This window comes from Glycine soja, chromosome 1 (assembly GCF_004193775.1).
Source record: "Glycine soja cultivar W05 chromosome 1, ASM419377v2, whole genome shotgun sequence".
In the NCBI taxonomy this organism is placed as follows: domain Eukaryota; kingdom Viridiplantae; phylum Streptophyta; class Magnoliopsida; order Fabales; family Fabaceae; genus Glycine; species Glycine soja.
Window position 1 is genome coordinate 6,814,226 of NC_041002.1, and position 27,687 is coordinate 6,841,912.

A 27,687-nucleotide genomic window follows, 5' to 3' on the forward strand; every position below is an offset into this window, starting at 1 on the left:
AATTTATTATATGCTTTCACATTTAGCTTTGGGTAAATGTAAATCACATGCAATAGTTCTACTACTAAAAAGAAGCTATTCGACGATGTCAATACGACAATGATTGTTGGGGATCGTCATCCAATATGACGTGATGGCAGTATTTGTAAATATACAATTAAAAAACCATGACGTTTACGCCAAAATCGTCTTTGTATTTGACGCGGTGGCAATATAAAAAATAATGGTACCTAAAAACGACGACATTTTACTAACAATTGTCGTTGTATATGACGCGGTGGCTATATTTGTAAATAGAGGCAACGAAAACGATGACATTTTTTAAGAAAACAGTCATCGTTTCCAATTTACAAAATTGGCAGTAACTAGTTTTGTCTTTCATCTCAGCTCGTGCCCGCCATCAGAACTTCGTCGCTCGTGCCATCCCTCGTGCCTTCATCCATTACTTCATTCTGTTACCTCCATTGTCATGCCCTCCCTCGTGCCTTCCATCATGCCTTCTATCGTGCCTTCGTCCAGTAGGTCCCCCGTCCTTAGCTGTGGTGGTGCACTCCCTAGTGTCCGTCGTTTCGTCAGTCAGCTGTGGTGGTGCCCTGATAGCGTCTCCCGTGTGTCGCCTTGCCTTCGTAAGTTTCCATATTCTATCTTTTCCTCTCGATCTGTTCATATGAGGGTATTTGTTGAAAATGGGGTTTTGAACCGATAGAGACCATTTGTGGTCCTAGTTAGGGGTAAAGGATATCTACTGAAATTAACCTTGATTGTTATCTTTGTTTCTTCACTAATGCAAGATTTTACTAAACCATATTGTACCATTATCCATTTTCTATCGAGAAATAGTTTGTTGGAAATCCAATAAACTATGTGAAAACAAAAAACATTCCCTTAACAAGCTGCCATAAAATACATTCTGTTATGAAACATGTAATATGATATCTAGATTTGCAAACGATTTCAACTTGGATATGTTTGAATCCAATCCAAGCCAAAGTTAGGGAAACGTGCCTCTTACAGATTAATATGAATACCCCAATGCTATTGTGGTAGATAGGGGACCTGAATGTATTTTTTGTCAAGTCCTGGTTTGGACAAAGTTGTTAACACTTTTAGTAGAAGAAATAAGAAGGCAAAATGAATGTAACTTCTTCCATAAATTAAAATCAAGTTATGTACTTGTAACTTGAATTGCAAGAATGGTGCTATATTGAAAAGAATGAGATGATCAGTGGTGTAGGTTCTGTTAGGCCTCAGAAGGAGTGGCAGCACCCTATCGCTCTACCAAGGGCTGTGACATGTGGCTGGATGTTGCTTTTTGCCACCAAAATTAGCTGTAAACGACAGCCAAATCACAATGTTGTAGTTCTAAAGAATCTTTTTCTTTCTCTCTTGATCTTCCTTCACAATGCTTTCCAGCTTCCCATCTTCAATTTGGTCACAAATTTGTTGACACATACAATGGGATCGTAGCCAATTCTCTCATAACTTGACCAACTCAAACTGCTATTGCTTCTTATGGTGCTTAGACAGTGACAATTTTCAAGGTTCATGGTGTATAGAACTAGCATAGAGAACCTTGGGAGCATAAAATGTTTTAGAGGACCAAGGTGTTTGAAGTGCATGCACTAAGGCTATTTATATAATGACAACATAACATACCCTTCTTTTTTATCAACTCATCATCACCACCTCAACACATCACGTACTTAGAATAGGATAGGATCAACAAAAGAGTGAAAAATAGTATAGCCCAGCAATGTTAATACTTCCTTGTGATGTCAGCAAATGAAATTGCTACTATATGGATTTTTGAAATTGTTTCGTGGCTGTACTTTTATGTTGTCACATAGGGTATGGTTTGTTCAGTAAGTTACTTTGGAGAAAGATAATTAATAAAAAAAAAATTATTTTATGTAGAGAAATTGCTGATTGAAACACCTAAGTCCTACCCTATGTATTTGATGTGCTAGAATGTTATAAACAATGTGGTTCCGCAATAGTAGCTTTTGTGTTTTCGGGTTCATAGGGAGTTCAAAACAAAAGAAAACCTTGGAAGCAACAATTTGAGGAATTTTTTTTTGTATTTTTGATGCACAAGTTTTTTGGTTTGGTGTAAGACTATAAGGCCACCTTATAAATAAACATAATTGGTCAGTGCTTTAGCGTTATATTTTAGGATGTAGTTTCAATTTTTAAATCTGTTTTACCCTTTATATGGTCCTTTCATTTGTACAAGCATTTGTTTCAATTTGACAAGCTTTTGAATTCATGTATTAAAGTTACTGTGTGCTACTCAACCTTGTTGGCCCATTCTATTCCCTAATTTCTCTTTTCTTACCCTATTTTTTAATGGCCACTGCACTATGCTGCTTCAATCTGTGGTCCAATATAGAACACAATATGTGTTTTCTTGAAACAGAAACATAATTGCCAATGCAGAGTGGCGAAATCAGCACAAGACAGGGGTAGAGAATATATATAGTCATCAAATGACTTTAGTAAGCCATGCGAGCATCCTTCTAGGATATTTCATCTCTCCGCATTTGATTTTTCAATTTTTTTGTTGAGAAAATTGTCTCTTTTGAAATAAAATTATTTTAAATATAAACCACCCCCAGTATATATGTCACGGATAGATCCAACACATGTATACCATGTTTGAAGGGGATGAAAATCACGTGTTAGGAATATATTGAGATGAAATATGGAGAGCTCGAGAGAAATTGTGCATTTGCATGCTAACAGCTAGCCAGCACGCAACTAGGTTGTTGCTTGTCTATTCTCGATTCTTCTAAACTCTTGTTATGTCTATTTGCTCAACTATCCACCTAATTAAACTGGAGATTATTATAGATATCATAACAAAATTTCGTAAAAAAATATCTTGAGAAATTTTTTATGATCAAATCAATTTTCAAACAGAGAATAAGTGCTTTAGTTTACTATCAACCAAAGGTTTCACATTTTTTTATCCATAAGAACTAAAGATACCTACCGGAATGTTTACAATAACTCTCACGCATCTACTCAACCAACTGAGTTAGAATCCCTTAATCACTAATTTGTTATTTTCTTGATATTATGGTCATCTTAGGATTTTCTAGGTGATGGCTTCACCAGATTTGGTATGTTACTGCTCATGCTTTACTGGATTGACACGGGTTGTTTTTTTGCAGGAACTAAATTCTGATTGACAACGAGCACCAACAAGCCTACTTGTTGCAATAGGCTCACATTTAACAGATCTTGTGAGTATGTACTCGTAGTATAGTCTCTTTTATTACCTCTTAAATAAGTCTAAGCAAGGATCCATCGTCTATACTCCATAGTTTTTACTTGATCTATTTAATTGGGAATTATAACAATATTTTTGTATCATACTAAAGTAATATCTCCCCCTTATTTTAGTGTCATGGGATGTAACATTGGCTCCTATTATAATGGATGTCTTAGTCATGGAAATGCCTCCACTTTTTGCCCCATCTTGTTGCATGTCTTAGTCATTAGAATACAGAGTTTGGTAATCTTTCCTTTAATTTTAATGTTTATTATTTTATTTCTTTATTAATCTTTACATGTGTTCCCCAAAAGTACTTATTTTATGATAATATAATACTAGTGGTATAATAAAAATAGAAGCTTGTATGCAAATTTAATTGGTTTGAATTTTGAAAATAGTACACTCCCATACAACCATACCTTAGTAGTTAATACTGATGCAGTTCAGTCCACGCTCTATTTGGCATTGAATTCACATTTCCACAATAGACGTGTTCTGATTATGCTATATTCATATTACTTCCAAAAGCATGAAAGCATAGTTTGGGTGTTGGACAACAATATTGGTATTACTCTAAATAGTAGTAATTAGTACACTTTACATCAAGCTATGTTTCTTCATCTTTTATTTTGTTCTTAATTAAATATCAAAATATGGTGCTGCTGAAAGAATAAACTTTGATCATATGACATATGGTTAGTATGACCTTTCTTTATGGACTGTTTGGTTTGAAGAAAGGGAGGAGAGGAATGCCAATCTCCATGACTCGTAACTGAGTTTTATTAACTATTTCATAAAATGAAAAACTTGACAGCATGTCACATGGGGATTGATTGAGACTTTGGACACATGGTGGTCTCGGATTATACAATAATTCCTCATGGAAGGACTACTGTCATGGTAGATAGATAAAGACAGTAAACTCCAGTGTTCAATTAAGTTAAGGATAGTTATATTATAGCACAACCTATAAACTTAATCAGATAGGGTTGATAAGAACTGGACTGTGAAGGTTAGCCACTGGTGACTTTTCTATTTATCGTACAATGTTGGTTTGGACGTCTATCCTTGATTGCTATCAGATTTGTAGCATTTTTTCTGCTCAACTAGATAATATCTTAATCACGTGTTAAATGAACAGGTTGGTGATTTTGGTCTTTCTCGTCTTAAGCTTGAAACATTTCTCACAACTAAGATAGGAAAGGGCACGGTAGGCTCGTCTTGTTTTTTTCTCCTTGTGACTGTAATATATTGTATATGTTTGAAACATTTTACTGATTCTTGCATTATTTTTCTTTGTACCCTCAATGGATGGCACCAGAAGTTCTTCGTAATGAACCCTTTCATGAGAAGTATGTTCAACCTATGCTCTCAACTACTCTTTCTCTCATCATTTTTAAACAAATTTCAAACTTCAAATATCTGTATTTGCTACTTCTTGGGAACATATTACATCTCACCTTATTACGGCTTTGGAGTAATATTATGGAGAAATTGTAACTGAAAAGATACCTTGGGATAATCTCAACTCCATGCAGCTATTACTTTCATGTGTAGATAAACCTTTGAAAATATATTCATGTGCAACTTCAAATGATAGTAAAGCCTAATGAATAGAAATCCACTGCAAAGTGTGCTTTTATCTTGGTCAAGAATTTGCTTTTTTATGTTATTTGTCATTCTAGTGCTTCAAAGTGAACTATAATACCATAGAGGGTGCAAGTTGGGTGTTTAAATTGTGCCTTTCGTGTGCAGTTTATTTTGTTTTTGAGTTACACTTATTCTATGCTATTAAATACCATGGTGACTGCAAGCTTTTATATGACATGAAGATTTTTTTTATGGAACTATGGAATATGATCACTGTGGGTGCATATATGAACAACTGTTCCTCTAAAAATGTTGCAGGTTATTGGAATTGTAGGATTCATGAATCAACGGCTAGAAATTCCAAAAAATGTTGATCCACGGTGGGCTTCTATAATTGAGAGTTGTTGGCATAGGTGTGTATTCTTATCTCTGTTAAACTTTTGCATCCCAATCCCCAATCCAATAAATAGCTTCGAATATCCAAGCATGAATTTTATCACTGAAACAAACATACAAGTCACGTGTGCCCCAAAAGTTGGCCAGCTTACCCTAATTCCTTAAAATTCTTAATATAACTTGTTGTTTCATCAAGCTGGATTCATTTGGACTTTTAATTAATACTAGGGAACGTACTTGATGTAGCCTATATTATATTTTTCGTTGTTTAAAGTGAATAACAAATTCGTCGTTGCATAGTTGACTTTGGTTTGTTTTTTTTTGTGTGAATGTTGACTTTGGGTTGTTGCATTTGCTACTTGATATTTTAATAGAAAAAATATTTGTGGACACCCCAAATTCTAGTTAACACCTACAAAGAGAGTAAAAAACATATAAAAATATAGGTATGATAGGTGATATGATATCATAGGAAGAGAAATGAGAGGTGTTGATAGGTTGTTCATGTTGAATCAAGTGGCCTCGGAATAATTAAGAAGGGAGGATTGAATTAATTATTAATTAAACCTTTACTAATTAAAAATCTATCTTTCTTAATGTTACTAGATTCAATTAAGCTTTTACTATAATGTTAAGAAAGTAAAGAACAAAAATAGAAACTTAACCAAAAGTAAAACCGATAATTAAAGTGCACAGTGGAAATTAAAGAGTGTAGGGAAGAAGAAGACAAACACAAGCGTTTTATACTGATTCGGTAACAACCCGTGCCTACATCCAGTCCCCAAGCGACCTGCGGTCCTTGAGATTTCTTTCAACCTTGTAAAAACCTTTACAAGCAAAGATCCACAAGGGATGTACCCACCTTTGTTCTCTTTGAACAACCAAGTGGATGTACCCTCCACTTGAACTGATCCAATAGAGATGTACCCTCTCTTGTTCTCAGTTACAACAACCCAAGTAGATGTACCCTCTACTTGTACCACAAAAGATGTACCTTCCAATGTGTTAAGACAAAGTTCTCAGGTGGTTAGTCCTTTGAAACTTTGTGAAGGGGAAACAAAAGATATCTTAGGCGGTTAGTCCTTTGAAATCTTGTGTTTAAGGGAAAGGGAAGAATCAAAAGAATTCTCAGACTGTGTCGTTTTGAATTCTTTGAAAAGGGAGAAGGGAGACACAAAAGAATTCAGGCGGTTAGTCCTTCGTTCTTTTGGAAAATGAGAAGAGAGACACAAAAAGAATTCAGGCGGTTAGTCCTTGGCGAATTCTTTTTGGCAAAGGGAGAAGAGAGACACAAAAGAATTCAGGCGGTTAGTCCTTTGTTCTTTTGGAAAAGGGAGAAGAGAGACACAAAAAGAATTCAGGTGGTTAGTCTTTGTCAAATTCTTTTTGGCAAAGGGAGAAGAGAATAAAAAAGATGAATAACAAACTTTTGTTAACAAGGTTTGGAAACCAGAAAACTTTGAAAGCTTTTGGCAAAGGAAGAAGAAGAAGAAGAAGATATTCAAAAGTTGTAAAAGAATATGTGAAAAATTTATTGAAATGCAAGTCAAGGTCTTACTTTTATACACTCTTCATGTCTGGTCAAGAAAAACCATTGGAAGAGTTATAACCTTGAGAAAAACCTGAAAACCATTGGAAGAGTTACATCTCTTGATTTTTATTCAAAAATTGTCATTGGTAATCGATTACACAAAGCTTTTTATGAAAGGATATGACTCTTGACAATTGATTTTGAATTCAACATTCAGATACACTGGTAATCGATTACCAATATCTTGTAATCAATTACACCATTTTGAAATCAATTGGAACGTTGCAAATTCAGTTAAATTTTTTTTGAAATCAAACTTTGCCACTGGTAATCGATTAAGTAAATTGGTAATCGATTACCAGAGAGTAAAAACTCTGGTAACTTAGAAAATTTGAGAAAAACTCTTTTGAAAAACAAAATTGTGTTATGTTTGTTTTTTGAAAAATCTTTTCAATACTTCCCTTGTGAAGACTTCTTGATTTCTTTTCTTGAATCTTGAAATCAAATTTCTCTTGATTCTTGAATCTTCTTGATTTCTTCTCTTGAAGCTTGAAATTAAACTTGATCTTGAACTTGTTGACTCAATCTTGAAATCATTCTTTGGGCTTTTTGTCATCATCTTTTTCATCATCAAAACTACTTGAATCAACTTGATTCATCATCATGAAGCTTGCTTCTACAGTTCAAAATTATAAGGTGTCCAAAAATCAGGACTCATATAGGTCTTTCTTATATTGAAAGATATTCATTTTATTCCTTATTATTTAACATACAACAGACCTATTGTCCCCTAGATGTTTGTCACATCATCCATAAATAATGCCACACTAAAACTATAAAACATTTATAGGAAATAAAATGACAAAAAATTATATGGATTAAGCCCTTTTGTTTTATATGCAAATTGTTGATCACAACTATTTTTCTGCAGCCTTTGAAGTCGCTTTACTCATTAATGTTGAAACCATGATGTGGTGGATTTACCAAAATCTTTTGTTGAGTTATAAATTTGTCTATTCCTACCCGTGATCCAGCTTGTCGGCCAGCATTCCTAGAATTGTTTCAAAGGCTTAGAGATCTGCAAAAAAAAATGCCATTCAATTCCAGGCAGCCCAATCCACTGCAAAGGAAACCAACCAAAAGGAGTTCTAGACAACCTTAAAGCTATTTTTTCTGTCTCCTATGTGGTTGTGGCTAAAGCTTAATCATTTTTTTGCATATATTTTACCAAACCTCCTAGAGTAGATGAGCTAGTACACAATACCAACAGCTGGTCTTGGAACCATGTAAAGTACCTGATCTAAGTCCTTCAACAATTTGCTAAGGTATTATGAACATAGGAGATAGAGTGATAAAACTTAGAGAGGTGGGGATTGTCAAACTTTTGATGCATGGTGATTGGGTTACTCATCTTTTTTTCTTCTCTAGTGGCATCTTAAAGTTTCTTCAATTGATTGGTGGTGTTGTGTGTTTGGAGTCTTGTCAATATGTATGCAGTTTGTCAAAAATATTTATTGTTCAATTATTGTTTAAATTTGGATAAATTTCAAAACATGTAGTTTGTCCAAAATAATTATTGTTTAAATCTTGATATAGGTTTTACTTTTATAAATTTCTATAGCATATTCATTTTTGTTTTTGTAATTCAACTTTTAAGTGATTATCATACAACATTTTGTGTCTAAAGAAATGAGCTAATGCACATAATTATCTTGTTGTATAAGGTTGATCGACAACCTTATGAAAGAAGCATTCAAATTTCGTAGAGGAAAAAAAATGGAATCTAAGACAGTTCTATCGTTAACCGTGTTAGAAACACATAACTTTCAAAGACGGTTTTCTCTTAAATAAATTCTAAGATGGTTTTTGGCGGCAAACCGTCTTAGAAAGTGCAGTTATAAAGATCGGTATTAACCAAGACCGTCTTTGAATAAAATGACTATTGTCTTTATTTTTTAATTTTTTTTAAGTATACTAAGACGGTTTTTGACTCAAACCGTCTTAAAATCATGTGTCGTTTCATTTATTCTTTTTTTAATTAAAAACTAATTTTAAGACAATACTGTATAATAATCGTCATAGACACTCTCGTATACAATGACAATCACGATTGTCGTCAAATCAATTGACCTACCACAATAGAGTTTTCTAAGACGGTTAAAAACTGGCTTTGAAGACCCCTAACAACCATCATTGAATAACTTTTTTTTAGTAGTGTTACCTTTTATTTTATTTAATTTTTCAACAATAATGACAACCATTTTGTATGATGAAGAATATATGTCCTAAATAATAAAAAAAGAGGCAAGAGACAATTATATAACACACACGAATGACATTTTAAACTAACATGTTAACTTATTGATGTGATAATAGCTAAACTAACTAGGGACAAGAAATAGGAAAGCCTTTGTGCAGAGTAGTCTGGATAAGTAGTTCCATTGGTATCTTAATGTATTTCATATCATATAGTATTCCTTTGTTTAGTTCTTGATCATATGAATTATTTCTTCATTTGGTAGGTAAGATTAACAAGAATATTGACTTAATATCTAGTTATGTCCTAGCTTGTTACTTAGGACACAAATTCAATCATTCACTCTTATTTTTCAATACAAACGCATGGGTTATTATGAGAAAGAAGTGGCCAAGCCATCTTACGAAGTTGTTCAAGGGACACGAGCTCTTAATTAGTTAGCAACATTGTCTTTGGCTACATGCACTTAATATACATGCCCTATATATATTTTTATAATCATGAAATTTCCCATTCGCCTAAATATTACAATAATATTGTAGTCTTTGAAACATGAAAGAGAACACATACATATTTGAGGAAAAAAAAACACATAATTGCAAATGAATTAATCATGTAGTGCATATTTAATTTTAAATTAGAATGGTGTCCAATGGATGTTTATCTAAAAACATAAACATATAATATATGTAAGTTAATATATATTATATCTCAAATTATTATATGATCAAACTAGTTTGGATTCTATACTAAATATTATGTTATACGACAATCAAAAGTTCTTTACGATTTTCCATTTAAATACACTTACAAGCTCTCTTTTTGGATTATATATGTGTGAAAAATTGCTCATTTAAAGTAGGCAAAAGTCTCGTCACTCTTCTGATGCATACCAGATGTACACGCATTAGCAACTCAAAGTATTGCTACGCGGCTAGGGGTGGGAATAGGCCAGGCCGGCCTACAGGGGCCTACGACCTGACCTACATAAAGCCTGGCCTGAACTGGCCTATTTAATTAAAAAGTTAGGCTTAGACTTTTTTAAAAGCCTATTAAATTAAATAAACCAGACTTAGGCTTATTAAAAAGCCTTATAAGCCTGATGGGCCGGCCTATATATATATATATATATATATATATATATATATATATATATATATATATATATATATATATATACACTTATATTATTTTTTGGGGGTACCAATATATAATATTATTTTTTGGATACAATTAATTTTTTTTAAAACTATCAGACTTTGATTACACATTACTGCTCCATAACTTCTATTTCTATAATCAAGGACTTTAATTACAATTTAGGTGTGAGTCGTGTGCCCTTTTATATTCCTCATTATTTTGATTGACTTTTCTTTTTCTTTAACTTTCCTATTACGTTCCTACTCCATAAAATATATATTGTGAAGAAGGCTTTTAAAAAGGTCAGGCCGAGCCAAAATAAAAGTCTTTGATAGGCTATAGGTCAGGCTCAGACCTTAAAGATTCATCGTAGGCTAGGCTCAGGCCTTTCAAAGCCTGGCCTGGCCTGGCCTGGCCTGGCCTATTCCCACTCCTATACGCGGCCATGACTGTGACCTTCCATGGTTTGCATTAATTTGTTTGTAATAAAATAACAAATATCAATATACGTAAGTATGTCATTGAATAGTTTATTTACAGTCATATTTTTGCAAATTTTAAAATTTTCTATTTTTATGGGAAAAATAAAAAATTACGGTCACCTCAAAGAGAGGAATGTTAGGAATTTTACAATTCCTAATTAATTAATATGCACTACATATTATATTATAACATTTATATCAGTTATTTGCATTTAGATGAGTTCAATATAAAGTGATATAATTGAATGAGCCCATTAGACTGTCAACAGAAAATTGATATGGGCTTAATGAACGAAAACCAGTTTGGCCCATTAAGGGATAATAGAAATCCTAATAGGTTAAAACCTAAGGCATGGTTATGGTTCCCAAGACACCAAATCAAGAAATAGTTTCTCCTCTCCCCATCTGAAGAGAAAACGAAGGTCCCATAAGGAAGAAGGTAATTTGGTTGAGGAAGATCATTAAACTAATTGTTCGTGACCACTGTAAGATTTCGCTGCATGTTGATCAAGCTCTATTGTGTAAATTGATTTAATTAAATTGCACGGATGTTAGTATGGAATTATTTATGCGAATTGCGCTCGGCCCAAAGGAAGATACAATTTGGCCAAATAATAACATACTTGCGATGATAAATATGAGACAATTATAAAGTTTTTTTTTTCATGAGAACAATAGTCGCCCAAAGAAAGGCTATTATTTGACAGAACTAATTGTCAATATTTGATCATTGCATTGAGAGTACCAACTACAAATTAATTTCTCTGTTCAAAGACTAGAATTAATGTTGTGCTAGGTATCTTGTGATGGATCTGTTATGAGAATATTTGCATGTCTTGTTATATATACTTTATATGACTTGCTTGATTATTTGTGAACATGTTAATAATTTTTGTTCTCTCTTTAGTTAATATTGTCAGTGCTGCAAATGTTACTGCCCAAGTGAATTCTATCCCAATGCTGAATGAGACAAATTTTAAGGTCTGGAAGGACGCCTTAGAAATTGTTCTTGGCTGTATGGATTTGGACTTGGCATTGAGGATGGAACGACCCATTTCCACTTCGGAAACCTCTAATGAGGTAAAAATTGAGAAGTGGGATCAGTCCAACCGAATGTGCCTTATGATCATGAAGCGCTCTATTCCAGAAGCGTTTTGGGGCTCTATTTCTGAGGGTCAAAGTGCAAAGAAATTCCTTAAGGAAATTGAGCAATACTTTGCCAAAAATGAAAAAAACGGAGACGAGTAACCTTTTGGCTAAACTTATCTCCTTGAAGTATAAAGGCAAAGGGAACATAAGGGAGTACATTATGGAGATGTCCAATCTCGCATCGAAAATCAAGTCACTTAAGTTAGAGCTTGGTAAAAACCTCCTCGTGCACTTGGTTTTGATCTTACTTCCTGCACACTTTGGGCAATTCAAAGTGATCTATAACACTCAAAAGAAAAAATGGTCCCTCAATGAGCTTATATCTCACTGTGTGCAAGAGGAGGAAAGAGTGTAGAGAGATAGGACTGAAAGTGCTCACTTGACTTCGACCTCTCAGAATAAGAAAAGGAAGAAGACTAAGGGTGCTACGGAAAGGACTTCTCAGCAAAAGAAACAAAAGAAGGATGAGGAATTTACCTGTTACTTCTGCAAGAAGTCGGGACACATAAAGAAAGAGTATCCCAAGTATGTCGTATGGCGTGTGAAGAAAAGTAAATTTCTTACTCTAGTTTGTTCTGAAGTTAATTTGGCTTTTGTACCTAAAGATACTTGGTAGGTAGATTCTGGTGTTATTACTCACATAAGTATGACTATGTAGGGTTGCCTGTGGAGCCGACCGCCAAGTGATGATGAAAGGTTCATCTTTGTGGGTAATGGCAAGAAGGTTGCAGTGGAAGCTATTGGAACTTTTAGATTACAGTTAAAAATTGGATTTTATTTGGAATTATTTGAGACTTTTATTGTACCGTCTTTTAGACGAAATTTGATTTCTGTTTCTAGTTTGGACAAATTTGGATTTTCTTGTTCATTTGGAAATAATAAAGTTAGTCTCTACCAAAATTCAAATATGGTTGGTTCTGGTTCTTTAATTGATAATCTTTACATGCTTGATGTTGTTAGTTCCTATAATGAAATACTGCAAATAAGTTCACGTGGTACAAAATGAAAGTTGAATGAGAATTCAGCCACCTTATGGCATAAGCATTTAGGCCATATCTCTAAACAGAGAATTCATATACTTGTGTTGGATGAAATTCTTAACCCTTTGGATTTATCGGGCTTTGAGGTCTGTGTTGAATGCATAAAGGGAAAATGAACAAACATAAGAAAATTAGGTGCTGAAAGAGCTAAAGATGTCTTAGAACTAGTGCATACAAACATTTGTGGTCTTTTTCCTACAACTTCTTGAAATGGACAACAATATTTCATTACGTTCATAGATGACTACTCTAGATACGATTACCTATATTTGATACATGAGAAGTCCCAATCCCTAGACATTTTTAAAACTTTCAAGGTTGAGGTTGAACTTCAACTTGGAAAAAAATTAAGGCTGTCAAATCTGACCGTGGTGGTGAGTACTATGACAGATATGATGGATCAGGCGAACAACGTCTAGGACCTTTTCGCTTTTCCTCAAAGAGTGTGGAATTATTTCGCAATACACTATGCCGGGAAAACCTAGCATGAAAGGTGTAGCAGAACGAAGAAACTGAACTCTTAAGGATATGGTGAAAAGTATGATTAGTCATTCTTCTTTGCCAGAGTTACTTTGGGAAGAAGCCTTAAAGATCGAAGTTTACATCCTTAATAGGGTGCCAAGTAAAGTAGTTAACAATAACTTACTTAATTAATTATGAACTTCGACTTATTATTTTCAAGATGTTAATAGTAATGATGAACTCCAACCTTTGCCAACATAGCATAGTATTCAATCTCCGACTTCCTCAAAGGGGGGCAGTTGTTAGCAATGATATTTCCCTGCAAAGAAACAATAATATGGTTTTATATCCACATTAATTAAAAACAAAATTACAAGCACGACCTAAACACTATTAATGAGAAGTCACTGAACACTATTAATGAGAAGTCACTAAAGGGCTACAAAACTCGCTTATAACCAGTAAAGTTTTTTTTTTTTTTCGTGAAATGTTTTGAAGAGTAACATAAACTCCATGGCCACAAAGGCCTTTAGGGAAATGTTGGAGTTTTGAGGATTCATACCCTAATGGAGGCTTTTTAACATCTTGAAAAGTGATGCTTCTTCGTTCAATATTAGCAACCTTTGAAGGCACAATAATGTAACAATGAAATAGGGAAAATGAGAGACTGACCTACCTACACTACAGTGACGACGGCAACTGAACGGCGGCCAAAGATGTTCGACGATGGGGCAAGGAAGTGTGGAAGATAGCTATGGAGGAGACGGTGAGCTCAAGGAGGGTCAAAGTAGTCCAGTAGTGAGTGAGGGCACAAGCCAACTGGTTTCACGTGACTAAATCACGAGCAAGTCTACGATAGTGCTTTCCAAAAATGTGGTGGAAAAGTAGTGTTCAAAGACGGTCTTTTCTAGCACCGTCTTTGTTGACAAAGTTCCTAATTACAAAAATGTCACCGCTTAAGCAACTAAGACAGTGTAGCTAAGACAGTGTAGCAATCAAATGTCGTTGTAGAAGTTAAATATTTACATAAATGCCACCGTGCAGCCTACTACGATGTTTATAATGCCACTGACCTTGAAGGTGCATCGTAAAAAAACCTTTTTTTAGTAGTGTTTCTTGAGGAAGTTGAGTTTGGGAAGGAAGAGAACATAAGGAATATTGTCTTTGAAGAAGAACCTGTTATTTACAATGATCAAGTCCTTGTACCTATTATTGTTCAAGACACAACTCCAGTAATAGAAGACAATGTTCAAACTATTGACATTGTTCTAGAACAAGACAACAATGAGGTTCTCCCTCAAGTACCTTTAGAGCAACCTCAACAACCTCAAGAAGTGCCATTAAGGAGATCCATTAGAGAAAGGAGAAGTGCAATCTCAAATGATTATATTATATTTCTCCAAGAACATAATGATGGAATTGGTTTAACAGAGGATGATCCAATCAACTTCTGTCAAGCTATGCGCAGTTCTAACTCTCAAAAATGGATTGACGCCATGAAGGATGAGATGAAGTCTATGAAAGACAATGAAGTTTAGGATCTAGTCAAATTGCCTGAAGGTGTGAAACCTATTGGTTGTAAATTGATATTTAAAACCAAGAAGGATTCAAAGGGTAATATCAAGAGATATAAGGCTCATCTATTTGCTAAAGGCTTTACCCAGAAGGAAGACATTGACTATAAAGAAACCTTTTCTCCAGTATCTTCAAAGGATTCTTTTAGAACTATAATGGCACTGGTAGTTCATTTTGACTTAGAGCTACATCAGATGGATGCCAAGACTGTGTTTCTAAATGGTGACATTGAAGAAACGATTTATATGGTGCAACCATAGAACTTTGTGTTAGGTGACTTAAAGTCCATGGTATGCAAACTAAAGAAATCCATCTATGGTCTCAAACAGGCTTCCCGTCAATGGTATTACAAGTTTTATCAAGTCATTACCTCATATGGTTTCGAGACAAATGTAGTTGATGATTGTGTATATCATAAGTTCAGTGGGAGTAAATACATATTCTTGGTATTATATGTCGATGATATACTGCTTGCTAGTCGAGATATAGGCTTCTTACAGGAGACCAAGAGATTTCTAACGAAATTTTTTGAAATGAAAGATCTTAGGGAAGCTTCTTTTGTGTTAGGTATTAAGATACTACGAGACTGCTCTCAAGGTATCCTAAGGTTGTCACAAAAGAGCTATATTGATAAAGTACTTGATAGATTCAGCATGAAAGATAGTAAACCAAGGGATACCCCAATAGCTAAAGGAGACAAATTCAGTCTTAAACAATGCCCCAATAATGACCTTGAAAGAACTAAGATGCAGAAGATTCCCTATGCGTCAGCAGTAGAAAGTCTGATGTATGCTCAAGTTTGTACTTGTCCCGACATAGCATTTGTCGTAGGAGTTCTGGGCAGATACTTGAGTAATCCTAGATTGCAACATTGGAAGGCAATGAAATGCGTAATGCGTTACTTGAAGAGAACAAAAGGCTACATGCTCACTTATCAGAAGTCTGAAAATTTGGAGATCATTGGGTACTCAGACTCTGATTTTGCTGGATGTCAAGACAGCAAACGCTCCACTTCTGGATACATATATATGTTGGCTGGAGGAGCTATCTCTTGGAAGTATGCTAAACAGACTCTTGTAGCTTCTTCAACCATGACTGTGTAGTTCATTGCCTTTTTTGAGGCATCTAATCACGGGATATGACTGCGAAACTTTGTCACTAGTTTGCATGTGGTCGATGACATTGAAAGACCATTGAAAATTTATTGTGACAATAACTCTACAGTTCTTTACTCCAACAATAATAAGACTACAACCAAGTCAAAATTCATTGACATCAAGTTTCCGGTTGTGAAGGAAAGAGTTCAAAATAGGCAGATTTCCATAGAACATATAAAATTGATTCCATGCTAGCTGACCCACTTACTAAAGGTTTGGTACCTAGAGTTTTTCATGAGCACACTGCTCATATGGGTGTAGTTCCTAACAATACCTTAGTTTAGTGGAAGTCCCATTTATGTTTTATATCTTATGTTTTCTAGATATTTGTATTGTTTGGGTTTTCTACAGAAATAAAGTTGATGTTTATCATTCTATTCTGAGTTTGTTTTGTGTGCAATATTTGTATTGCTCTTTGGATTGATCTCTATAAAGAATAAAGTTTGGACTAGTTGGAAATAAACATTATTAAGATCACATTGTATGTAATTTTCATGCCGCTTATCCATATTTGATCTATGTCATCGAGTATGAGTAACAGTGGTGATCATTGTGGCTTAGTTACACTGAATTGTGATAAAAACTGCAGTGGTTTCCTGTTGCTATATGAGATGCACCAAATTGTATAAAAGGAGTCTAAAAGTAAATAACATACGGTTGTACGCCTAAAGAATTTACTGATATAAATGTCTAAGGTTAATATGAAGCCCAAGTGGAAGATTGTTAGGAATTTTATAATTCCTAATTAATTAATATGGGCTACATATTATATTATAACATTTATATCAGTTATTTACATTTAGATGGGTTCAATATAAAGTGATCTAATTCAATGAGCTCATTAGACTGCCAACAGAAAATTGATATGGGCTTAATGAGCATAAACCAGTTTGGTTCATTAAGAGATAATGGGAATCCTAATAAGTTAAAACCTAAGACATGGTTATGATCTCCAAGACACCAAATTAAGAAACAGTTTCTCCTCTCCCCATCTGAAGAGAAAACGAAAGTCCCATAAGGAAGAAGGTGATTTAATTGAAGAAGGTTATTAAACCAATTGTTCGTGACCGTTGTAAGATATTTCTGCGTGTTGATCAAGCTCTATGGATCTAGGTATTCCTTAAAACCTCTTGATAATCTGATATAATGTGTTTTGGTGCTCATTTGGTATTTTATAATGTTTATTAAAAATTCCAACCAGGAATATAAACTTAAATTTATGATATGTTAGATTAATTAAAGAACCTATCTTGTTTCACTCAAGTACTCAACTAACCTGTTTGAAATTAAATTGTTTTTTATTAGAATTTTCGTTAGACAAATAGGATACACAAGAATTTTTCTAAGAACCATATATGTTTTTCTTTCTCGTAGGGTATCCGTATCCCTAGCTGAAATCTTGAAGTATTAATATTTATTTAAGGAACTATTTTTTTTAATAGATGTTCTTTTAATAACACACTAACCTAGCTTCCTCTGAAAAAACATACTAACCTAGCTAACGGTGGTACCCTTGACTACAAACTTAAAAAAATATTATATACGAAACATACATAATCATTTTGGTTCCAAAAACCGTGTTATATTTTAATTGAATAACGCGCGGTATTTTAGATTTCCAGCATAATGAAGTCAAACTGTACCAAAAATCTAAAGAGAAAATTAAGCCAAAATAAAAAAAAACTAAGAGAATATTTGTGTATAAAACTAAGAGAATATTTGTGTATCTTTATAACATCTCTTTTTTATTTTATAATATTTTAGAAAAAAAAATTATACACTATTTATACAGTCATCTAATCATAACTTATAATATATAATAAATTTGTTGACTCTTAAAAATAATTATTTTAAAATAATTTAAATTAAAATTTAAATGATAATATAAAATTATTTTATAATTTATAAACATTAAACTTATATTTTTATCCATAGAATTTTATCACATGATGATATTTGTTCTTTAATGTTAAAAATGAAACATTAGTCATATTAGTATTTTAAAATAAAAATAAAAATGGTATAAAATGTATTTTGATGGTCAAGATAATTTATTCACACGTTTAATTCTATTGATTCAGATAGTATTTTAAAAATAAGAAAATGATATTGAATATATTTTGTTGCTCATGATAATTTATTGACTAATTCAATTCCATTGACTCAGATATTAATTTAATCAAAGAAATATATATTAAAATAGTAATATACTAAAATAAGCTATTTTTTCGCGCTAACTTAACTATCCGTTTTTCTGTCATGAACAATGTACAGGTAAAAAAAGAAATTTATTGTTGATAAAGTAAATAATTCATAGGATTTGGCTAAATATATAATTCGTAGAATTTAAATAAATACAATTATTAGTTAACAAAAAAGGAAAAGAAATACCCTGATAGTCTTCTGAAAATTTGGTACAAGAAAATTTTTTAGTTTCCTCAAAATTTTATGTTAAAAATGTTTTTTTAATGTTTGGTTTATTTTTTTTAAAAATAACATTACCAAAAATTATTTTTTCACTATCTTTTCATGAAAATATTCTCATGGAAAAGATGAGAATCTATTTTTTTTAAGTTAAAAAATAAGTTTTATCATAATAAAAATATCATATTACTCTTTTTAAATTATTTAATGTGATAAATAATTAAAGATTATGGTAAAAATATTATATTATATTTTTTCCTAGAAAAATCATAATAATATTTATGATCAATAAAACAAATTTAATAATTTCTAAAATCATAATTTCAGGATTCATGATTTTTAGAAATGACCATTATTACAAAAATCACTTTCATATAGACGGTTCATTGTGACTTTTTATAATGATTTTCAATCATTTTTGTATTTATCGAAATGGAAAGTCAACACCCTCCTTAACAATTTTTAAACTGTCATAGAATCTTGATTTCTATATCGGTTATCTTCAAAACCGTCTTAGAATGTATTTTTTATTTTTAAATGTCAAAAAATTGATATTTCTAAGACAATTTGTTTAAAGAATCGTTTTAGAAAGTAAACTTTCTAAGATGATTTTTTGATGAACCGTCTTAGAAAGTCTCTAAATAAAACACAAATGTTTCAAGCATCATGGGTTATTACAAGGACTAAAATTGCATAGTTTAAATTTATTGGGGTTTATTATTTTAAAATATAGTATTTGTATTTGGAAACAAAATCGCAGATTATAATATATTAAAAGTAAAATATAAACTTAAAATTATTTTATCTTTATTTAAATATAATTAAGTTATAAATATATAAAAATTAAATTTTAATTTATTAGAAAAAAAGTAACTACACCATTAACAATAAAGTGTCACAAAATAAATAAATGAAATACGAAGAATTAAAATTATCTTATTAATATTTAAATTATCAAAGTAAATATTTACATTATATACTAGATATTTTCATTATATGGATAAATACATTTCAGTGGTTGCTCTTCCTAAGAGAAGCAAGTCACTAACACATAAGTTTTGCACCACGCTACAACATTGGATGTCTTTGTCCATAGAAGGGATTGTTTTTGGTTTTTGAATAAGAACATATAGAATTTGACCCTAACCTCTCAAGTACCATGGTTGCGATATTTTCCTTTAACAATGGTCCACCAAGATGCAATCTCCTTTTAAATGAGTGATCCCCAGCTCTAGATAAACAGGAAAAACAAACTTATTTAGTCCTTTTTCCCCTTTTCTTTCTGGTCATAAGAATTTAAAGTATATTTCTTCTTTGTAATGAGAAACTTGATATGGAAACTTATTTACTAAGGCAGTAAATGACATCTAGAGTTCAATAAGCAAGTTGTGAATGTATGTGTATGAAGGTTTTGATGATGCCAAGACAAAAGAAACACAAGTTTTATTTCAAGTCCAAATCAAGACCAAGAAAACAAAGATCAAGAAGAAAGCTAAGTCTTAGTCTATCTTTGTTAAAAGAGTTTCTTAGTGATTGCAAAGGTTTGACCTTACAACATAGTTTTTAAATTGATTTTAAAATATTTTTAACATTTTCTGAAAAAGCCATTTTCCACTGGTAATTGATTACCAAGAATTGTAATCGATTACCAGAAGCAAAATTATTTTAAAAAGCTTTTTCAAAAAGTTTCAAATTTCAAATTTAGAGTTTTTCAAAACTTTATTGTCTTATCCTCTCAAAAACAAATCATTGATCAAATACTTGCAAATCAATTAAGGAGTTTTCTAAGAACGTCATCTTGTATCTTCTTCTCTAAAAGAGAGAAAAACATTTGTACTTTCTTTAAAGACTTATTGAAATCAAGAGGTTATTTGTCTCTTGAATTGTGAGTTTCCTGAATACAAGGGAAAGAGATCCCTCAGAAGTTGTAAAAGGGATTTTTACAAAGTTAGTAAAAATCTCAAGTGGGTTGTTTAAGGATTGGACGTAGACACAGGAAGTGGCCGAACCAGGATAAACCGAGCTTGCATTTCTCTCTTCCTTATCTTGATTACTTTATCTTGCACACTTGAAGTATTATGTTAACATAACTTTGATCTTCATCTTCAATATTCTTAACATATAGATTTAAAAGGGAATTTAGAAGTCAATTAAACGAGAAATTTTATAACTTAATTTATCCCCCCTCTTAAGTTATTGAGGTTACTTGTCCAACACAAGTTTCATAATACCACCATAAGGGAATGACAAAATATGTTGGTAAAGAAAAATGAAAAACACTTAACACTCAATTTAATACTTTAATGATAGTACTTCACTTAAGTCAACAGTGCTGAATACTATTACGGTAGGAAATGAGGAAAATATAAAAGTGATAAGGAAACAGAGTGGCAATCCACCAAATGGTTTAATAGAAATAATTGGACAATTTAATCTCATTAGAGTTGATGTAAGTCTACATGATTTTATTTTGAAGGGATTCACAAGTATGTTTTACCTACAAAAAGCACTTATGTTATAGTACATGAATTATCTAGTTTGGTTTCTATCTTTTATGTAAGCTATAAGTAGGATAAACTTGCATTAACATTTCTTTCCTTCACAATTGGCAACATTAAAGCAGGGAAATTGGAAGCATGCAAGCATCTAAGCAATACTCTAAGATGGAATTTTTCCCTTGGAAATAAGAACTACACCTACATGAATATGTCGAATAACGTTATGACTTACCAAGCAGTCAAATAGATGCATGAAGAGTTAACTATCTATATCCAAGATATCACTCACCTTCTATTTGTTTCTCTTATCCTTATTTGGGCTCCGTAAGAAAGGATCTTTCTTACGGTCCCTTTAAGAAGTGTTCCTTACTGAAGATTTAGCTTTTCTTGCAAACGTATTAATTACAAAGTAGGGATTTTGAAAGACAAAAAGGAGAAAACAAAAGGTAAACTCCAACATTGACTATTCAAATGAGGCAACAACCAAGGAAACAAACAAATTTGAGTACTCACCCAAGCTTCCCTTTCACTATGTATCAAATTGTTTTCAACTTCATCTACTAGAATAACTTGTACGTGCATACGAACATGAAAAAATAATTGTTTTAGTTAAAAACCAACAATGAATTAATAGGATAGCTCATAGAGGCTTCTCCCAATCACACTCAAGGAAACCAAAGCTAGAAAAGATTTTAATTGAGCCTAATAACGCCATCAACATCAATTAAGTTGTAAATATTGTTATATGTTGATCTATAATACAATAATAGAGTACTAGAATCTCATGGAAGCATATAAGTAAATTAGTTGTCCCAAAATAATATTTTATTGTGTATAATTTTTTGGTTGGAGGAAAATTACGGGGTTGGAACTCACATTTTCTTTCAACTCAGTAAAGCTATTTACTCTTCTCATAAGCTCGACTTTAGGTAGGAAAGCTCGCAAACCCTGCATATCCAAATTCATGAAGTGATAATTATTTACTCAAATGATACATGAACATGATTATTCAAATCAATGGCACAAACCTCAATCCTTGTCAGCAGTCCCTTAGTATTCCACTTAGTGATTCTAACTTCTATAGGTTCACCAAGCTGTTTTATCTGCCCAAAACATTAAAAGCATAAGATTTAAATCTCATCAGCAAGATAAGAGATTAATTGATTTTGTAGGTTTTAAAATTGACTAAAGCAATAATTTGACTTAAGATCATTGCTTTCAAGTTTGTTATCACATATATTTCCCGAGTATAACTATAGTTGTTAATGATGTAACATTCACTTACCCTATCAATATTTGATAATACTTTCTAACCTAGGAATCATGAACACACCAAAACGGTTACCATACCAATGATAGCTACACCTAGCTTAAATCCTTCGATTTCTTTACTTTATTTTTGAATTTGTGTGCTAATATGGATGAGACACTATAACTAGATAAATGATAGTATTTTATTGTGTTCACAATGAAAAATGTTGACTATTGAAACTTGATGTTTTTATTGTAATGTAAGATTTTTGTTTTTATGTTAGCTTAATATCATCTTTTTGTGTTATATCCAAACCATGTTGTGCCTTATAATTTTCAGAATTTGCAGTTTCTTTTGTTGGTGTCATGTCACACTCATGTCTTGTGTTGCATCTATGCTTTGTAAGTTTCAAACAAAGTAATCATAAGAACCTAGCACTTGGATCCCATTCACAAAATTACACATAAAATTTGACATATCTAATATGATAAACATAACCAAGGTAAAAAATAATAATGAAAGGAAGACAAAAACCCGCCTCAGTCGATGCCAGGCAATCCGGCGAAAGAGCCTTCTAGTTGAAAGCAACGACCTACTAGCAAGTGTCCTACCAACAACCTTAGCAAACAAAATGGTTCCAATCTCTACAACAGTTCCCCCTCGACACTGGCACTATTACCCCATTTATTGCATCATCATTCTTCAGAATCCCTATCTTCCCCTGAATTGTAGAACATTCTTCAACATTGTTCACATCACACAACAAGTGCTCCATTTCTTTACTAAACAAGGGAAACACCTCCTTTGTCAACATTGTACCTGGTAACTATGACCCAACATTCACATTGAGCTTGTTCTCATTACCTGAAACAACTGTTGGAACAAATAAAGCTCTTCACACACACTCACACTATGCACTCACTCACTCTATCTTAGAGAATAAGAGAAGATGAAGCAATTGATTTAGAAAATAGAGGAAACTTAGAATTCTGAATTAAAACTTCTGCACACTCTCATTCTTCTCATTCATGATCACTATTATTTTTATATACACTACACATGTAACTACAACAACCTTCATAGCTGTCAAACTAACTAACTCCTAACTACTAACTAACTAACTGAATTACATCATACATCAACATCCCTCCTTAATTCAGATTTGTCAAGGATGTCACTCCTAACTTGTCTCTCAATTCCATGAACTTGATAGACTTCAATGGCTTAGTTAGTATGTCTGCAACTTGATCTTCAGACCTGCAAAACTCCAATTCAAGCTTCTCCTTACTCACTTGATCACGCAGGAAATAAAACTTGGTTTCAATATGTTTACTCCTGCCATGTGCCACAGGATGCTTAGCTAAATCAATTGTTGATTTGTTATCCATCAACAACCTCATAGGACTGCAATTTCTCAAGTTTAGTTCTTCCATTAGAGCTTCCAGCCATAGAGCTTGACTGGCTGCCATAGCAGCAACAATATATTCTGCTTCACACGTTGACAAAGAAACTACACTCTGCTTCTTTGAGCACCAAGAGATTGGTGATGTTCCAAATTTGAAAACATAACCAGTAGTGTTTTTCCTATCATCCTTATCACCACACCAATCTGAATCTCTATAACCAAACAATTCTCCTTCTATATTCTTCTGACTGTAAGGATATAAAATGCCAAGATCCAATGTTCCTTTCACATACCTCAAAATCCTCTTTGCTGCCAAGAAGTGAGGTGTCTTTGGTTTCTCCATAAACCTGCTTATCAACCCAACACAATAGGCAATATCAGGTCTAGTGTTACATAGGTACCTCAATGAGCCTACAATTTGCTTGTACAAGGTAGGATCAACTTCTTTCTCGTCCCCATCTATTTGCAGCTTAATTCCAGTTTCAGTTGGTGTGATAACATAATTGCAATCCATCATATTGAACCTCTTTAGGATGTCTTCTGCATACTTCTTTTGATGCATGAAAATCCCTTTACTGGTAGAAACAAATTCAATACCCAGGAAGTATGATAGTTCACCAAGATTAGACATCTCAAATTCATCCAATATTCTTCCTTTGAACACTCTTATATCTTCTTTACTACTGTCAGTCACTAGCAAATCATCTACATAGAGACATATTATCAAAAAATCACCAGAATTTGTGTTTCTGACATAGACTCCATGCTCAGTAGTGCACTTGGTGAAATTTTGCTGGACTAGGAAGCTATCAATTTTCATATTCCAGGCTCTAGGAGCCTGCTTGAAGCCATATAGTGCCTTATTCAACTTGTAGACTTTATCCTCTTGTCCTGCAACTACATAACCAGGTGGTTGAGTTATGTAGACTTCTTCTTCAAGTGGCCCATTCAAAAATGCTGACTTCACATCCAGTTGATATAGAGACCAGTTTCTGTTGCAAGCAGCTGCCACAATGAGCCTAACAGTTTCAAGTCTTGCAACTGGAGCAAAAACCTCATTGTAATCCAACCCATGTTTTTGCAGAAATCCCCTTGCTACTAATCTTGCCTTATACTTGGACACATCTCCATTAGGCTTTACTTTAGTCTTATAGACCCTTTTCACATCAATTGGTCTTTTTCCTTGAGGCAAATGGACTAACTCCCAAGTCTGATTCTTCTCAATTGATCTCAATTCTTCTTCCATAGCTGCTCTCCAATGTGAACTTTGTGAGGCTTCATCATGACTCATTGGTTCTGATTCAGCAAGTAGAGCAAAGTGCAGTAAATCCCCTTCTACAGTGATTGCTGTATTAGGATACAATTCATACTCTCTAAGTTTTTGTGGTACTTGTCTCTCTCTTTGTGACCTTCTGAGTTGCTCTCAACATGATGGTGCATCCTCTTCACTTTGTTTGTCTTCAAGGTTCACAATCACCTTTCTTTCACCATTGTCAACAGCATTTATTTCCCAATTCCAGCCCTTTGTTTCATCTATCAAGACATCTTTGCTAATCACAACCTTCCTCATTCTAGGATTATACAGCTTGTAGGCACCAGTTGGATGATATCCAATGAGTATCATTGGTTCAGCCTTGTCATCAAGTTTCTTTCTGTTCTGCTCAAGCACATGCCTAAAACACAGTGAACCAAATATTCTGAAATGACTCACACTAGGCTTCTTTTCTAACCATGTTTCTTCAGGTGTGTATCCCTGCAATCTCTTAGTGGGACACCTGTTCAGAATATACAGAGCAGTAGAAGTTGCCTCTCCCCAGAAGTAATGAGGCATTCCCTTCCCTTTCATCATGTTCCTGGCCATGTTTAGAATGGTTATATTTCTTCTCTTAGCAACACCATTATGCTGAGGTGTATAGGGAGATGTCACTTCATGAATTATCCCCTTTTTATCATAAAATAATTGAAATTCATGTGAGTTATACTCACCACCTCCATCTGTTCTAAGCACTTTGATTACCTTATCACTTTGCTTTTCACTCAACAGCTTAAACTTCTTAAAAATGTTAAACACTTCACTTTTCTGCTTAATGAGATAGATCCACATTTTCTAGTATATTCATCAATGAATGACACAAAGTAACTATTACCTCCTAGGGATTTCACTTCAAAAGGACCACACACATCAGAATAGATCACTTCAAGCTTTCTTTTGGATCTGATTGAAATTTCTGACTTGAAAGAATTCCTTGGTTGCTTTGACACACAACACTCAACACATAATTGTTTTGGTATGTCAATTTGGGGAAGATCATGAACCATTTTCTTACTTTTCAATTCACTTAAACTTCTGAGGTTTAGATGACCAAACCTTTGATGCCACATCCAGCTTTCATCACTTATAGAAGTAGCCAAGCATTGAAATTCAGCAATCTGAATTCCAATCTTGAATGTTCTATTTCTTGACAAAGAGGCCTTTAGGATCAACCTCTTCTTGTTGTCAAATATCTTCATTTGACCGTCCTTCATCTGCATTGAGTAGTCCTTTTCTAGCAACTGTCCCAAACTCAGCAAATTATTCTTCATATTGGGAACATATAACACATCATTGACAAATGAGTGTTGTCCATCCTTCCTCTAAATCATCACCTTTCCAATGCCTTTTGCAGTTACAGAGCTATTATCTGCAAACTTGATCTTGCTCTTCACCTTATCATCAATGTTTACAAACCACTCTCTATGTCCAGTCATGTGATTGGAACAACCTGTGTCAAGATACCACAGATTAACATTGTCTTCTTCTAAGTTTGTTGTTGCCATTAGCAACACTTTATCAGAGTCAGAATCCTCATCTTGTGCCAATTTAGCCTCATCTGCATTTCTTGGAACCCTTTTATTTTTGCATTCATCTGCAAAATGTCCCCATTTCTGACAGTTATAACACTGAATCCCTTTCTTGTTGAATTTCTTCTTACCCACTTTGTGATTCCCTCCACCTTTCTTGTCTGTTTCTTCATTCTGGTTATGATTTCCAGAACTGTTGGAGCTCTCACTTGACCCCTTCCACTTATTGTTCTTCCACTTTCCCTTTCCCTTCTTATTCTTGCCACCATCATAGTTATTCCCTTTGGTTGTTTGGGCTTGCATAGCTTGCTCAGCTAATCTTTGTGAATTTCTTTCATTGAGCCTCATCTCTTGAGCTTCAAGTATTCCTTGCAGTTCTTCAATCTTCATTTCTTCAAGATTCTAGCCTTGCTCAATTGTCACCACTATATGATCAAATCTTGGTGTCAAGGTTCTTAATACCTTGTCAATGATACCCAAGTCTGATTGCTTGTCACCATAAGCATTCATTTGATTTGTAATTGCCAAGATTCGAGAAAAGAACTCACCAATGCTTTCATGATCACTCATTTGTAGAAGTTCATATTGCCTTCTCAAGGTCTGCAACTTCACCTTCTTGAGTTCGCTATCCCTTGCATAGGATTTCTCTAGAGTATCCCATGCCTTCTTTGCAGTATCAACAGATCTAATTTTCTGAAAATTATCTGCATCTACACACTGATGAATGATAAACAATGCCTTTGCATCTCTTTTCATCAAATCACGGTGAGCCACCTTTTGTGCATCAGTTGGGTTCCTGTCAAGTTCTTGAACCCCTTCTTGCACCACTTCTGTCACATCTTGAAATCGAAAGATTACCTTCATCTTAGCACACCAATCATCATAATTCTTGCCTTTGAGAACAAGCATAGATGCTGGAAAACTTCCATTCAAGGAAGCCATCTCAGTTTCGGTATCCAAGGATCTTGAACCTCAGCTCTGAATACCAGTATGTTGGAACAAATAAAGCTCTTCACACACACTCACACTATGCACTCACTCACTCTATGTTAGAGAATAAGAGAAGATGAAGGAATTGATTTAGAAAATAGAGGGAACTTAGAATTCTGAATTAAAACTTCTACACACTCTCATTCTTCCACTATTAGAAAATATGCTTTCTACATCGGTTATTTATGACTTTCAACATCGGTTCAAAAACCGATGTTGAA

At 33.5% G+C, this 27,687-nt stretch overlaps 1 protein-coding gene and 1 pseudogene across 1 annotated transcript; both read left to right on the forward strand.

Moving 5' to 3' along the window:
• Positions 1 to 262: 262 nt before the first annotated feature.
• LOC114411680 overlaps positions 263 to 27,687 on the forward strand; it is a 42,832-nt pseudogene continuing 15,407 nt past the window's right edge.
• LOC114415113 lies at positions 10,637 to 11,921 on the forward strand. Its single transcript, XM_028380036.1, has 2 exons — positions 10,637 to 10,655; positions 11,581 to 11,921. Exons 1-2 carry the CDS (start codon positions 10,637 to 10,639, stop codon positions 11,919 to 11,921), a joined length of 360 nt encoding a protein of 119 aa, XP_028235837.1.